At 41.6% G+C, this 13,674-nt stretch overlaps 1 protein-coding gene across 3 annotated transcripts; it reads left to right on the top strand.

Annotated features, from left to right (window-relative positions):
- The first annotated feature begins 1,745 nt into the window (after nucleotides 1-1,745).
- On the top strand, nucleotides 1,746-13,614 carry rrbp1a (ribosome binding protein 1a). 3 transcript variants are annotated; one of them, XM_049736374.1, is made up of 27 exons: nucleotides 1,746-1,990; nucleotides 4,002-5,682; nucleotides 6,437-6,591; nucleotides 6,677-6,799; nucleotides 7,120-7,272; nucleotides 7,413-7,531; nucleotides 7,627-7,780; nucleotides 8,370-8,508; nucleotides 8,670-8,851; nucleotides 8,943-8,977; nucleotides 9,153-9,228; nucleotides 9,751-9,788; nucleotides 9,871-9,949; nucleotides 10,030-10,064; nucleotides 10,144-10,210; nucleotides 10,286-10,375; nucleotides 10,465-10,551; nucleotides 10,635-10,724; nucleotides 10,858-10,950; nucleotides 11,051-11,101; nucleotides 11,183-11,263; nucleotides 11,328-11,411; nucleotides 11,831-11,908; nucleotides 12,413-12,496; nucleotides 12,682-12,780; nucleotides 12,872-13,015; nucleotides 13,105-13,614. In XM_049736374.1, exons 2-27 carry the CDS (start codon nucleotides 4,020-4,022, stop codon nucleotides 13,141-13,143), a joined length of 4,038 nt encoding a protein of 1,345 aa, XP_049592331.1. In that variant the 5' UTR covers nucleotides 1,746-1,990; nucleotides 4,002-4,019; the 3' UTR covers nucleotides 13,144-13,614. The 3 variants fall into 3 exon arrangements, with proteins under 3 accessions (XP_049592331.1, XP_049592332.1, XP_049592330.1); XM_049736373.2 differs by having other exon boundaries at nucleotides 1,747-1,990; nucleotides 8,940-8,977; XM_049736375.1 differs by lacking the exon at nucleotides 11,831-11,908 and having other exon boundaries at nucleotides 8,940-8,977.
- The last annotated feature ends 60 nt before the right edge of the window (nucleotides 13,615-13,674 follow it).

Raw genomic sequence — 13,674 nt, 5'->3', positions numbered from 1 at the left:
GAGTGACCTGAAGTTTCTGATTGGCTGAAACTGCAAATGTTGCGCCCATGGAATTTTGCCAACTCATCAGTGCAAACAGATAAGTTTGGCAACGAGATTAGAGCAAACAAATAGATATCTTGGGAGTATGGTCCAAAGACCAGGTCTCGTTTTCTCCAATATCTGGATAATTATGTTGATAGATTTGCAATTTTAAAGAAGACCCATTGTGGAAAATTCACTTTTTATTTGTTTGTAAAAACTTTCAGGGGCCTGTCGAGTGGTTGCTCAAATATGAAACGTGAAATCATACAACAAAGTCCAATCTTTAATGTACTGCCTAATGCCTATTTCTAAAGCAGTTTTGAAATTTGACTAATTGTGAAGTAAGATGTCTAATTTACATAATTTCCCTGTGATTTACGGCTAAACTGGACGAAGAGTCACCATTCTCACGTCTTGGTAGGACTACATTAAAATGCCAATATATTAAAGCTAAAAAGAAAAATCAGCAGATCCGCACTGAGGTTCTGTCCTATGGTTCAACAACCTTTTAAAGTAGTTTAGCAAACTACAGGTTTGTGTATTTGTGATAAGTTGTGCAGACATTTACAGCAAAACTGCTGTGAAACTAATTGCAAAAAGAATAGTTTTAGTATGTATAGAAAAACTTTGACAGACAGGTGGACTTCAATGGAGATTTGAGTGATAGTTTACCAACCCTCGAGGTGCACAGTATGCAACATTGTCTCTAAAGTACAACCTATGTCTTTCCAAAAATAATACGTTGATGTCTAAAATCAATATTTGACCTTTCCAAATGTCAGTGTGCCCTGGCCAGCCCGGCATTTGCTGTCAAACACAACTAACAAAGCCGCCCACTTTTTGAATGATTCTTATGATAACAAGGCAAATGCTCTCATTGCGTAATATTTGTATTCCTAGATTATAACTTCATATTTAATACTAGATTGATTTAAGGCCAACCAACATGAGAAATTCTTGAGTAACATGCAAAAACAAGTATTTGAAGGAGGAATTGTTGTCTTAATTATTAACAAAAAATTCAATACTTTCATGCTCCCATTTGAGCTAAAAAAAATCTAAGAAAAGTTATTGGGTAGGCTTCCCAAATCCGTCTCAATCCGTTAGTGAGCAATTCTACTTCGCTCATGCGATTTTACCGCTGTGGCATATCAAGATGCAGATTAGACAGCATACTTATTGCACAAGTGTGCCCGAGGCTATCCACAAGGATTTTTTTCTCTAAAATGCACAGTTTTAAAGTATTGGAGTGGTAAAAAAAGCCCGTCTATCAGGTATGACCATCTCTTGCCTCATGTAATGCAACACATCCCTCAGGTTGATTCATGGCCCGTGGACTCCTACTCAATGTCTTATGAATATGTGCTGATGTGCTATAACTTCAGTTTCTCTGCTTCATAAAGACAGTTTTCCAAAGAGGACATTGCATTCTGTGTTTGAGAGTTGATAATTATTTATTTATTATATTATTAACTATTTAATTATTAACAAAAAACACAGCGTGAAATGTAAATATATTTATTTCAGTAAGTAACGGTATACAATATTAAAATTAAATTGTAAATTGTGCAAATATAAATACATATATTCTTTACAAAACCGTCCTTTGACAGAAAAAAACCCAACAGATTGAACCCACGGCAAGTAAAGTAAAAACTACAACTCCCAGCCATCCCATTTCCTGTGAGAATGCATTCCAGCCAATCAGAGTTTCCCAGGATTAACGCTAGCTTTCTGGGGCACGGGGCCAGCACGTCTAGCCAGCTAGAAGTGCCACGACTTCACAGTAGTCCAGCGATTGCCCGGCGTAGTTAGGAAGAAGATATCTGAGAAAACGCAACTAAGCTAAACAGCTGCAAATACAGAGGAACGGCCGATCGCAATTGTTACGTCTACGACTGAAAGCTCTCGGCAGTCCCTCATTTTTTTCTTTGACCCAAGCAGACACAATCTCATCAATAGCGAGGTAAGTAGAGTGGGAATAGGAATTTTCAGATTCATAAAGACAGGAGAGCACTAGCTTGGCAAGCTACCCCCTGCTAAAACCAAATCTGCCTACTTCTGAACATAAACTTCACTGTTAGTTAATTTTGCGTAATTTGCGTTTCGTCTGCACATATTATAGCGTTTTGGCTGCAGTTCTCTTGACACGTCATTCTAAAAAGTTCACGTCGCTAGCCAAGTTCATTGATTCCGACTGTTAGCTTAGGTGCTACCGTGAAAATGAGCGATTTAATGCATAATTATATGCACGAGTAATTTCACAATTATGCATTACATTTGCTAGTACGCCTGTTTGACAGAGTTTTTTTTAATGCCTCTTTGGATTGTAGTATTAGCCGGGGCAGTACAGCAGTAAAGAAATCGCCAACATCAACTGAATACACGGAAGTTTGTTCAGAGTTATAAATAGATGGAATTGTGCTTTAAAATGCAATAAATGTATGATTTCATAGGTGTGAGTGTGTGAGTGCGTGCCTGCGCACGTACGCGCGCCCCTGTGAAACTCTGCTGCTGTGCAATGTACACGTCTTGACTTTACTCGACACCCGTTTTACCTGCGTGTTGTTTAACTTTATTTTCCATTGAGCATATTTTTCACTTCATACAGCACATCATCTATCAGAATACTTATTTATGTGAGAGTTTATTTGTGTGTGGGGGGGGGGTCTATTTTTTGCTGTTGTATAATAGTTAAATACAACTGTGAATATTTTTAATCTGTATACAGTAGATTTTCTTTGAGATTATACCATTGGGATCTTTATTCAAAGGAGTGCAAATCTGCAAGAAAAGGGGGACAGTCATCAGAAGAGTGCGAGCGCAGATGTCCTGATGTGTGACGTGACATTCTATCTCTGCCAATTTTTAGATCCTGATACGAAAAGAGTCTCTTTACTCTGTGAGTTTACAGTTTAGTCTAGTTTTTCTGAAAATAATACAACTACGAAACGCACTCGTGTTAAAAAAAGTCCATATGTGTAATGCATTTAAGAAAGTTTGATGTCACAAATATGTAACTATAACAAGTATAACAAGTTAAGCACATTTCATGTCCAGTGTTGCAAAAATTAAAGCTCATGAAAAAGACTGAATTCAAATTAGTTTCTTTGGACACTTATTTGGAGAGTTGGATTTACCTGCTTCATGATTTTTAGCCTGAGGCTAGAGTTTTTGAAATTGCAGAACAGTGACATCTTGAGGCAGTTACGGGTATAAAAGGCTATCTGGAAAAACTTCGCATTGAGTAGGCACAGGAAACCTTTTATAAACTCCAGTCATTCTGCATGTTCACAACAAATATATTTATTTTATTGAGTTTTTTCTGCATTGTTTTGAACAATAGCTCATTTTGAATTTCGGGGGCTTCAAGAGAAAATAAAGATACAGTGGAACAAAAAGCCAAGCCCAATACAGTTCTGATTCAGGAAGTAGTGGAAATAAATAAAAAAAATCCCTGCTTAAACTGTCATGGTTATAAAACTGCATTGCTTATTTTAAGTAACATGTCACCATGCTTGATCCCCATGTAATACTAAAATGTAACATCCACCAATCCATCCATATTCTGTAATGCCTGTGCTCATTCGGGTTGCAGGTGATCTAAAGCCCAGCTGGCTTTGTTGCATTAGGCAATGTACATCTTGGACTGGTCGCCAGACAATCACAGGGCATGTAAAGATAGACATAGTTAATTCAGAGTCTTTATTTTGTCCTTTGACAGAAGTTTTTTTGTCAGTTTATAACCTTTGGAGCCACTTGACTGGGGGTACTTAGCACCACAACGTGTCTTGAATTTATACGCAAAGAAACTATTGGCCATAAATGTAAGAAACAGTAAGTAAGAAGCGCTTTCTTGTGCCACTTGGTGGTATTATGCATACCCTTGCAATCTCTTATGTTTGGACCCCAGGATCCCCCTTCATTCATTTTGTTTGCACAAATCCATGTTAAAAGATGCGTTTCTCTCTTTTTAGGTGAACTAACATTGAACAATGGATATCTATGACCCCCAGACCCTTGGTATATTGGTTTTTGGCGGATTCATGGTGATCTCTGCAATTGGGATCGCTCTTGTGTCTACCTTCTCGATGAAGGAGACCTCTTATGAAGAGGCTCTGGCGAAGCAGCGTAGAGAGTTAGGTAAGACACAGTCAGGTAGCACAGAAAAAAAGAAAAAGGACAAAACAGCTGACAAAAAGAACCGTGGAAAGAAAAAGGAAGAAAAGCCCAATGGAATGATCCCCGAAGCTAAAACAAACATTGAGAAAGGTCAAGCTGGTCAAGTCCCCAAGCCTGTTGCTTCACCAATTGTGGCTACTGCTCCTGCCTCTAAATCTGCACAGCCGAAGCCAAAAGCTGTCAAACAATGCCCAACTCCTACTGAATCCTCACCTGTGCCCGAGTCCTCACCCATACCTTCACCTAAAGACAAAAAGAAGAAGAAGTCAGCTAAGATTGAGGAAACCTCCACACTGCCTCAACCGGGCAAATCCTCATCAGTTCCTTCAGTCCAGGCCACGGAACCTGCCAAGGCCAAAACTGTAGCCGCCTCTGCTCCAACCAAAGTAGTTCCCACAACTTCTGCATCTTCCAAGGCTTCTCCTGTTTCACCATCAACCAAATCTACTTCTAAGTCTGCTCCGCCCTCGGCTAAATCGGGTTCGCCTTCTACCAAATCTGATAACGTTGCCCCCGCCTCTGCCAAGTCCACCCCCGCTTCAGGCAAGTCCACACCAGCTTCACCCAAGTCCGCCCCGGCCAAAGATAAGTCCGCCCCGGCCAAAGATAAGTCCGCCCCGGCCAAAGATAAGTCCGCCCCGGCCAAAGATAAGTCCGCCCCGGCCAAAGATAAGTCCGCCCCGGCCAAAGATAAGTCTGCCCCGGCCAAAGACAAGCCCGCCCCGGCCAAAGACAACTCCGCCCCGGCCAAAGACAAGTCCGCCCCGGCCAAAGATAAGTCCGCCCCGGCCAAAGATAAGTCCGCCCCGGCCAAAGATAAGTCCGCCCCGGCCAAAGATAAGTCCGCCCCGGCCACTGATAAGTCCGCCCCGGCCAAAGACAAATCCACCCCGGCCAAAGACAAATCTGCCCCGGCCAAAGAGAAATCTGCCCCGGCCAAAGAGAAGTCCGACCCAGCCAAGGACAAGTCCGCCCCGGCCAAGGACAAGTCCGCCCCGGCCAAGGACAAGTCCGCCCCGGCCAAGGAAAAGTCCGCCCCGGCCAAGGAAAAGTCCGCCCCGGCCAAAGACAAGTCCGCCCCGGCCAAAGACAAGTCCGCCCCGTCCACAGATAAGTCCGCCCCGGTTAAAGACAAGTCCACCGCGTCAAAAGACAAGTCCACCGCGTCCACAGACAAGTCCGCGGCGTCCACAGACAAGTCCGGCCCGCCCAAAGACAAGTCCGCCCCGCCCAAAGACAAGTCCACCCCGCCCAAAGACAAGTCAGCCGCCTCAACCAAATCAGGAAAGTCTACCACGGCTGTATCCAAGTCTGCTGCTGCTCCAACCAAGTCTTCAGCGGTACCCGCCAAGTCTGCCCCACTTCTTGAATCTGTCATTAAAGATGTTCCCGTCATGGCTGTACCTCCAGTTGGGTCTAGTGCACCAAAACCCCAGGAGCCCAAGAAGAAGGCCTCCAAGAAAAAATCTGAGAGTGGTAAGTCGAAGAAGACCACCCGTTCTGTTTCCCATCCTGTTTAAAATATTGTTATATTGTAGATTTGACTATAGTTAAAAATTCAAAATTAGTTCGGCATTTATGCGGTTTGTTGTCTGCCTGCCATAATCTAACATTTTTTAAATCATATTGTGTTCGATTTTAGAGCAAGTTTGTTTGTTTTTATTTTTGTCAATTTAGTTTAGTTGTGTCGCGTATGAGATAAGAAACCCCCAAAAGGTCAGCAAATATAGTGTATATCAGTCAACTAAAAGTCTCGAATGACTTTTTGAAGATTTACAATTTCATAACATCTGTGTTTGGAAAAGATCAATACATTTGATTAGAAAATACAAAAAAAAAAATAGCATAAAAACACTGGTCAATGTGAGTCTGCTTTCTTCTTGTAACTGAGACATACACTCGCTTTCTTCAAATGCAATGCAATGCTGTGTCAGTGCAGCCTACAGCTCTTGCTGTGGAAAGTAGTGCCAGCAGTGGCACTTGGGAGAGCAGAGAGCATGATAAGCTTGTTTAAACATGGCTGTCCTGATTTGCCTCAACAAAGACTATCGGTGCCCTGAACAATAGTTTGGGAGGCGGGTGTGATTCTCAGGTTCCTTGGGCTTCTCTTTGCCCTGGTGCCACAATGCACTCATTTCACCTTGAGCCTCCTTTCACCAGCCATCTGTGAACAGTTAATAATTTCTGCCACTCTATTACTTGTTTGAACTGTACTGTTTCCCCTCTACAGTGGAAGTTGGGGATTCCGCTGACACTCCACTGTATCTACCCTACAAGACTTTGGTGTCCACCATCAGGAGCATGGTCTTCAGTGAGAGAGAAGCTCACAGCCTCATCGAGATGTTGTCCGAGAAAGGCGGTATCATCCAGGACACCTGGCACATAGTATGGAATGAACCTTGTATACTCGCTGCTTACGTGGTTTGCACAAAGGGTTGCGAGTGTTAATGTGCTTGCTGTGCATTTACAGGCCACTCAGAAAGGAGACCCAGTGGCCATGCTAAAGAAACAATTGGAGGAGAAGGCAAAACAGCTGGGGGCTCAGCAAGAAGACTCCTCTGCAGCTAAGAACCGTCTGAGAGAGCTGACTAAGGTTAGAACATCTCATTCTCAAACCAAAATCCAGCTGTAGTCCCTGAATCCAGCTGCCAAAATGCAAATCATAAATTTAGCAATATGTTAGGATGGCGTTCAAATGTACTTTTGAATGACTTGAATCCCGCAAATGAATTTTCCATGCAAATTCTTAATTGTTGAGGCTGTGCTGTCATTGAATATGCAATAAAATTAATCTACGTACATGATATTTGAACATTATTAGCTTCAATTCAGTCATCACTAAATATTAACCCAGATGGCAATTATCGTAAAATTGGAAGAATACTGAATGACCCTATGCTCATCTCTGATTAGGAGCTGGCTGCTGAGAAGTCCAAGGTGGCTAGTGTTGAGACCAGGCTGAGCTCTCAGCTAAGCAAGAGGGAGCAGGAAATGATTGCTTTGCAAGCTCGCATGCAGGCCAGCTACCAGGACCATGTAGCACAATCCCAGAAGCTCACTGCCAAGGTATTTTAATAGTCAGGATTGGTTTTAGCCTGTGATTCACATAATGTTTTTCTGCTAAGCAGTTTTGCTTTATCAGCCAGTTGCACACAATACGGTTTCTAATATGACTCATTTAAAACAAAAATGTGAAACTCTGTTAGATTGTCAGCCTGCAAGATCAGATAGAAAAAGGTCCCAATGCCCAGCTGGCCCGTCTCCAGCAGGAGAACTCTATCCTCCGTGATGCTCTCAACCAAGCTACCAGTCAGGCTGAGAGCAAGTAAGTTTACATTCAGCACATTGTCAACACATCTGCTTTTTAAAAGCATGCGTGTGGTCCAAAAATGCTCTTCTCTGACTTTATCCTGTCCTCAGACAAAATGCGGAGCTAGCCAAACTGCGTCAGGAATGTGCAAAGCTAACCAAGGAACTTGGAGAGAAGACTGAAATTCTGCATACTGACGAACATGTGAGGAGAGGGTTGGAGGCCAAGGTCTCTGCCACAGAGAAGCAGCTGTCTTTGCTGCAGGTTAGATTGGCCATTTAATTTATTTTTCAACATCTAGTAAGATAAAGTTCATTGATTTTCAACAAACTTGGGTCTTGACTAATTGAGAAGTTAATTTTTTGACATCACAAACTAAGTAGGTATGTAGGCACACAAAAATGCTAGAGTTTGTATGGTTTAAGTGTCTCCAACTTTGATTTATAAAAAAAAAAAAAAAAATGCAGCAACCAATGACTTTGATACATATACTTTTTGTATCTTGAGTCCTCTGGTCATCTAATTTGTCACTTCTGGCATGCAGTTTCTTTTCTGTTTATGGGTAGCAATTGACTCAGAGTTTCCTGGAAGTCAGCTGTCGAGTTTCTTTAATTATTAACTCAACCTGTTCCAGTTTCAGGTCTAAACCTGACTTAACTGCCCGCCTTAATTGATTTACTCATAAATAACAATATAAATATGTGGATCTAATCACGAACCATCTTTCTCGACCATTTCTTTTAAATGTATGAAGTTTTAAGTATTTTTGTGGTTGGACTTTGACTTCGGAATGGATCACATACTTTGTTCTTCCTGCAATTTGACCTGTGCAAATTATTTTTGACACTGTCAGGCCAACCATGCAGAGAGCCAGCAAGGGTTGCAAAGGAAACTGGAGGAGGTATGTGAGGAGCTGAGAACTACACAAACTGCAAAAAACACCCTGCAGGACTCTTTGAAGAAGGCCCAGCAGGACACCAGTGCACTCACAGGTCAAGATTTATTATTATTATTATTATTATTATTATTATTATATTATTGTTGTAATTATATTATTGTTGTAATTATTATTATTATTTTAGTTATATGTGTATCAAAGATTATAATTGTTGTTTTGAATGGCCTATACTGACAATGCTGATCCTCTCTATAGAGTTTCAGGTGCGAATGGGAAATCTTGAAGCTCAGGTCAAGGAACGCGCCGCTCAGGTGGACACTCTCACTGCTCAGCTAGAGGGAACACAGGTTGAGAAACAACAGCTTGTGCAACAGTTGGCGTCCGTCAACTCTTTGCTTGAGGCCAGTAAGAGTGAAAAGCAACAGGCGTCTGAGCAGGTGACTTTTTGTTTTGTCAGCTACGCTTTTCCGATCATTGACTGCCTATCCTGTTTAACTGTGTATTTTTATTTATTTTTTTACGTAGCAGATAAATGCTGCAGAACTGCAGCAATTGAAGCTCAGGTAAATGTTTATTTTTTTTAAATATACTTAGGGAGCTCCAGAACTGGTTTGAGAAATGCCAGTTTTGTTGTTTTTTTAGTTACACGCAATCACAGTAGTTCAATCCTGCATAATTTTTACTACTTTGAAACACTGTCCAAATATGCCTGAATCGAACTGTACGTGTTTTGTGTAGCCTGCAGGAGAGGGATAACCAGTTGAACACTCTTCAAGAGGAACTGAAACAATTTCAGATAAAGAAGGCGGCAGCGGTGAGTTTTAAAAACAAGTCAAATCCATTTAGTTTTTATAGCATAAGTTTACAATCAAAGTTAGGTGTCTTAAAGCTTGGCGAATGGAGGCAAGGAAAAACTACCCTCTAAGGAAGAGACCTCAAACAGAACCCAGGCTCTGTGAGCCAACAGTCAGCCTCGATACTCCAGCACTTCCTTCCCCGGCCAGTAGATAAATATGAAGGGGCAATGGCAGCGCCGCTGCCAGTTGCATCTCCAGAAGTAGGGCACGACAGCCGCAGGGAAGAATGAGAGAAAGAAAAAGAAATGCAGGTCAGTAATACTACAAGTGACAAACAAGTTGGGGTAAGAAGGATATAGGAAGGAGAAAGGGAAGCTGAGTGCAGTATCGGCTTATGGAAGCATAGCTAATAGACATAATTATGTAGTGCTTTGTATGAAAGGAGGGAAGGTTTTACATTCACATAACACAACTACTGTGTTGAATAAAATCGGCGCATTGCGAATGGCCTGGCAATTTACGACCTGCAATTCTTACAGGAGAACACAATTTCTGAGCTAGAGCAGAGACTCAAGAGGTATGTAGCTGGTTGACTTGGCACTGTTTATTTTGGTCACATATACGCTCTGATTGTTTTGACTTGTTCCTCGTCTCTTTAGTGAGGATGCCGGCCTCATCGCCTCGCTTCAAGATGAACTTAAAAACCTTAAAGAGATGGTACAAGTAAAGGACACTACAGTGAGTATGCCTCAATTCCATTCCATGCAGAATAACAGGATTTTTTTGTTGTTGTTTATGTCACGCCTTCTGCCTTACAGCAATCAGATGTCTCTGCAGAACAGATAAAGAGCAGGTAAAAGCAGCTTCAGACAAAAGTGCATTCTACTTTTAAGCGTGAGAGAATTATGTTTATCTTTTACGGTTGTGTTTAGTCTGACAGCGAAGGAGGCCCTTGTCATATCACTACAAGAGCAGCTGAAGGAGTCAAAGCAAAATGAAGTCAGTATGTTTCGAATTCTCATTGAGAACACGTTGCATTCCTATCACTTTGCTGATGGTGTTGTCCATTTTCAGGCTGCAATGATCCAGCTAAAAGCTTTTGAAAGTGAAACCAAAGAATCTCTCCAAAAACTCTTCCCACTTGTATCTTTAGAAACACAACAGGTTTGGAAACTGTTCCTAATATGTTTTTAATTCTGATTGTAACGTTCCTTTAAAAGCCATCTTATGCCTGCGCTTTCTGTGCACTTCAGCCAAATTGGTTGCAGGGTTTTACGATCAAAGCTCAGGATGTTCTTAAACAGCACAACCAACAATCCAAGTCAAGTCAGGAATCCCCTGTAAGCAACAATGTTCTTTTTTTTTTTCAGTTTCACATACTGATTAAACATGATTCCATACGTCACAAGTGAATTTCTTTTAGGAGTTGTTTGAAAAGCTGAAGGAGGCGGAGGAGAACAACATGACCCTGCAAGCAGAGTGTGAACAGTACAGGACAGTTTTAGCTGAAACGGTAAACGAATGATTGTTTTCTATAGAAGAACACAAACACTTGAAAAAGCCTGAAAAGTGGAATGAGCATGTTGGCTGAGTGTGTCTTTAAATGGTGCGTTTGGGTTTACTGTTGTCTCATTTTTTTTCTGCAGGAAGGAATGCTGAAACATCTGCAGAAGAGTGTGGAGGAGGAGGAGTCGGTGTGGAGGTCTAAATTGTCGAACTCCGAGGAGCAATTGAAAGCGGTAAGTAATATTTACCTGGCTTAAATGTTCGTTCAGGCAGCTGCGACACTTAGATCCCTTCGTGCTTTTCTCTGACATACAGTATTTCTTTTGTCACCAGGCTTTAGAAGAAGTACAAAAGTTCGAGTCAGAGAAGCAAAGTATAAAGCAGGTTTGTTAGTCCACCTCCCTTCCCCCACAGACCTCCATTTTGAGAATCAAAATAATGTTGAAACTGTTTCATGTTTTGCAGTTGAAAGAGCAGATGATGCTTCTGGAAGCACAGCTAGAGAAGCAGTCAGATAATCATTGCATCGCTGAGGAGATGGAACAGGTAGTTGCATAAATAAAAAAAGCTTCTTTATACATTTTATCCACACGATGTATTCTGTGTTCAGCTAAGATTGCAGCTGTCTGGCAGTCAGAAGCAGCTGGACTTGGCCCACAAGGAGGTCCAGGCACACAAGGAGGAACTTGCTAAGGTTTGATGGGGGTCAACCCCACTTTCACTGCTGGAATCCTTTTACTTCATTCATGATGTGTTCACATTTGAAATAATTTACTTCCCTGGTTCGGATAAAAGCAAAATATAGTACATTTTACGCCACACATTTTTCCCTGCTTCATTTAGCTTTTACACTGCTATTTTTAGTGCCTTTCCTGCAACGATTTTGTGACGTAAGAATTTCTCAGTGTAAAGCACCTGCATAGGAATCTACCAGGGTGCTGGTATCAGCTAAAATTTAAAGAAACTCTCAAGCTCAGTGTGAAGACTTAAAATGCCTCCTGTAAACAAGCAATTGCGGAAGTGTCACTGATGTGAAAGAGAAGAGGTGTCACAGTTGTTATTCTGTGTGAACTTAGTATTTTGTGTGTGATTAGCCACAACTTCCCATTTCAGGTCAGAGAGCAGCTGAGCCAAGTCGCGTTGAGCGGCCAGCCCGAACAGAACGGCCCCACAGTGGCTCATCCGAGTCAGGTCAGGGTGCAGCCGGCACAAGGCACCCTTGGGGCACCAGGCACTTCTTGCCAGAGCATACAGGACAATAACTCCTGCCAACAATACTTTCCATCCAGGCTAATAATAATAAAAAAAAAAACTATACAATATATTTAAAAAAAAAAAAGAAACTGAAACACACACACACACACACAGAAAGCGGATACACACCCGGATCACAATAAAACAAGTATTGTTTGTGGTCTGTCCAGTCCTGCTCTGACATTACTAGTGTTTATGCTAACATGTGTTAGTGTATTTTAATGTGCTCTCACAACTAACCACTCGCCTCTTAAATGGCATGCAAGCTTCCTCTGCACTTGTATGTGAAAATGACTGGGTAGCATTGTTGACTAGAGTTTTTTGCCGAAAGACAACTTGCAGGTGGAGTAGCTTCTGTATGCAGATGTGTGGTGCTAGTTTGACACAAGAGTGGTTGCTGAAACGCACACACCTATATTAACAGTGTTTGTGTGTCACCAGGTATTGTCCGAGTTCAATCAGACAAGTGAGAAGCTGCAAGGGGAGACGGCTGCGAGACAGAAGTTGTCTGAAGAGTTTCAGCAGGTAGAAACCAGTGTCAGTTTATGTCTCACAATAAAATGCTGCAAAGCTCCTGCTATTTGAGGGGGTGAAAAGACAGTTTTGGGGAATTATTTTTTTATTATTATTATTAAATAAGATAAAAAATGACTGTTACTTATTGCAGACAGTTCATTTTGATGACCTCTGTGTTTTGGCACTCCTTGTAGGCCCAGGAAACCATCACAGAGCTTCAAGCGCAACTGGAGCTTCTGAGAGATTCAGCAGAGTCACAGCAAGGTGACTCGGAAGATGTTGCTCAGCTCAAGGTATGGTCACGTTCCAGTTTCCAAATAGTTTGACCTTTGGGGCATTAGAAATTTTACTGTTGCAGTAAGTTTGCCTTTGCTGTTGCTTCAGGAACGTCTGGAGAAGGAGAAGAAGTTGTCCAAAGACCTGGGCCAGGCAGCCACCAAGCTCCAGCACCTTCTCAAAGCAACACAGGAGCAGCTGAGTAAAGAACGAGAGACGGTGGTTACACTACAGGAGCACCTAGATACCAAGGTGAGCCGATGCAAAGCTTCACACATTTTTACAGTACATGCAATGACAACTCTTCTTGGTTTGACTTACTTTTGCGTTCTCTTGTCAAGGGAGAGTATGTGGAATTAAAGGAGGGAACATCCGTCTGAGATGAAGCTCACTGTGTGGACATCAAGCCAAATATGCCTTATGATTACCGTAGTTATGCATTCCAAATGATTTCTTTTTTTGTACTGTAGTGGGGTTTCTTTTTCTTTTTTTTTTTATGAGATGCCAGTAATCAAATGTTTGATAAGCATTTCTAAGGATAGGAGGAAAACATGCTGCAATCTTGACTTAAAACTCGCATTCCATCAACAATTCTGACTATGTCAGATGTGTATCCCTCTGCCTTTTAATCCAAATATTTCCCCATGGTTCAGTGTTAAAAGGGAAACCGGGTGTACGTTAAACGTACATTAACCTGTGCAATTACTTTGTATGTTTTTTTTCTAATGTGCTTGACTGATGGTAACACTTCAATGACAGTACAAGTGCTTTGTGCCTGATTCGCTCCAAAGCAGGCCACCAACTTGTGTTGAATTTGTATGAATGAATAAACTACAGTGTAACTATAATAATTTGGATTATTGTTCTGGCTGCTGCAACAACACAACTATTGTAAATATTTTCAAATCAAC

This window comes from Syngnathus scovelli, chromosome 12, assembly GCF_024217435.2.
Source record: "Syngnathus scovelli strain Florida chromosome 12, RoL_Ssco_1.2, whole genome shotgun sequence".
NCBI lineage: Eukaryota > Metazoa > Chordata > Actinopteri > Syngnathiformes > Syngnathidae > Syngnathus > Syngnathus scovelli.
Note: the sequence above shows the minus strand (reverse complement) of the source record. Positions and strands in the feature narration are given on the sequence as shown.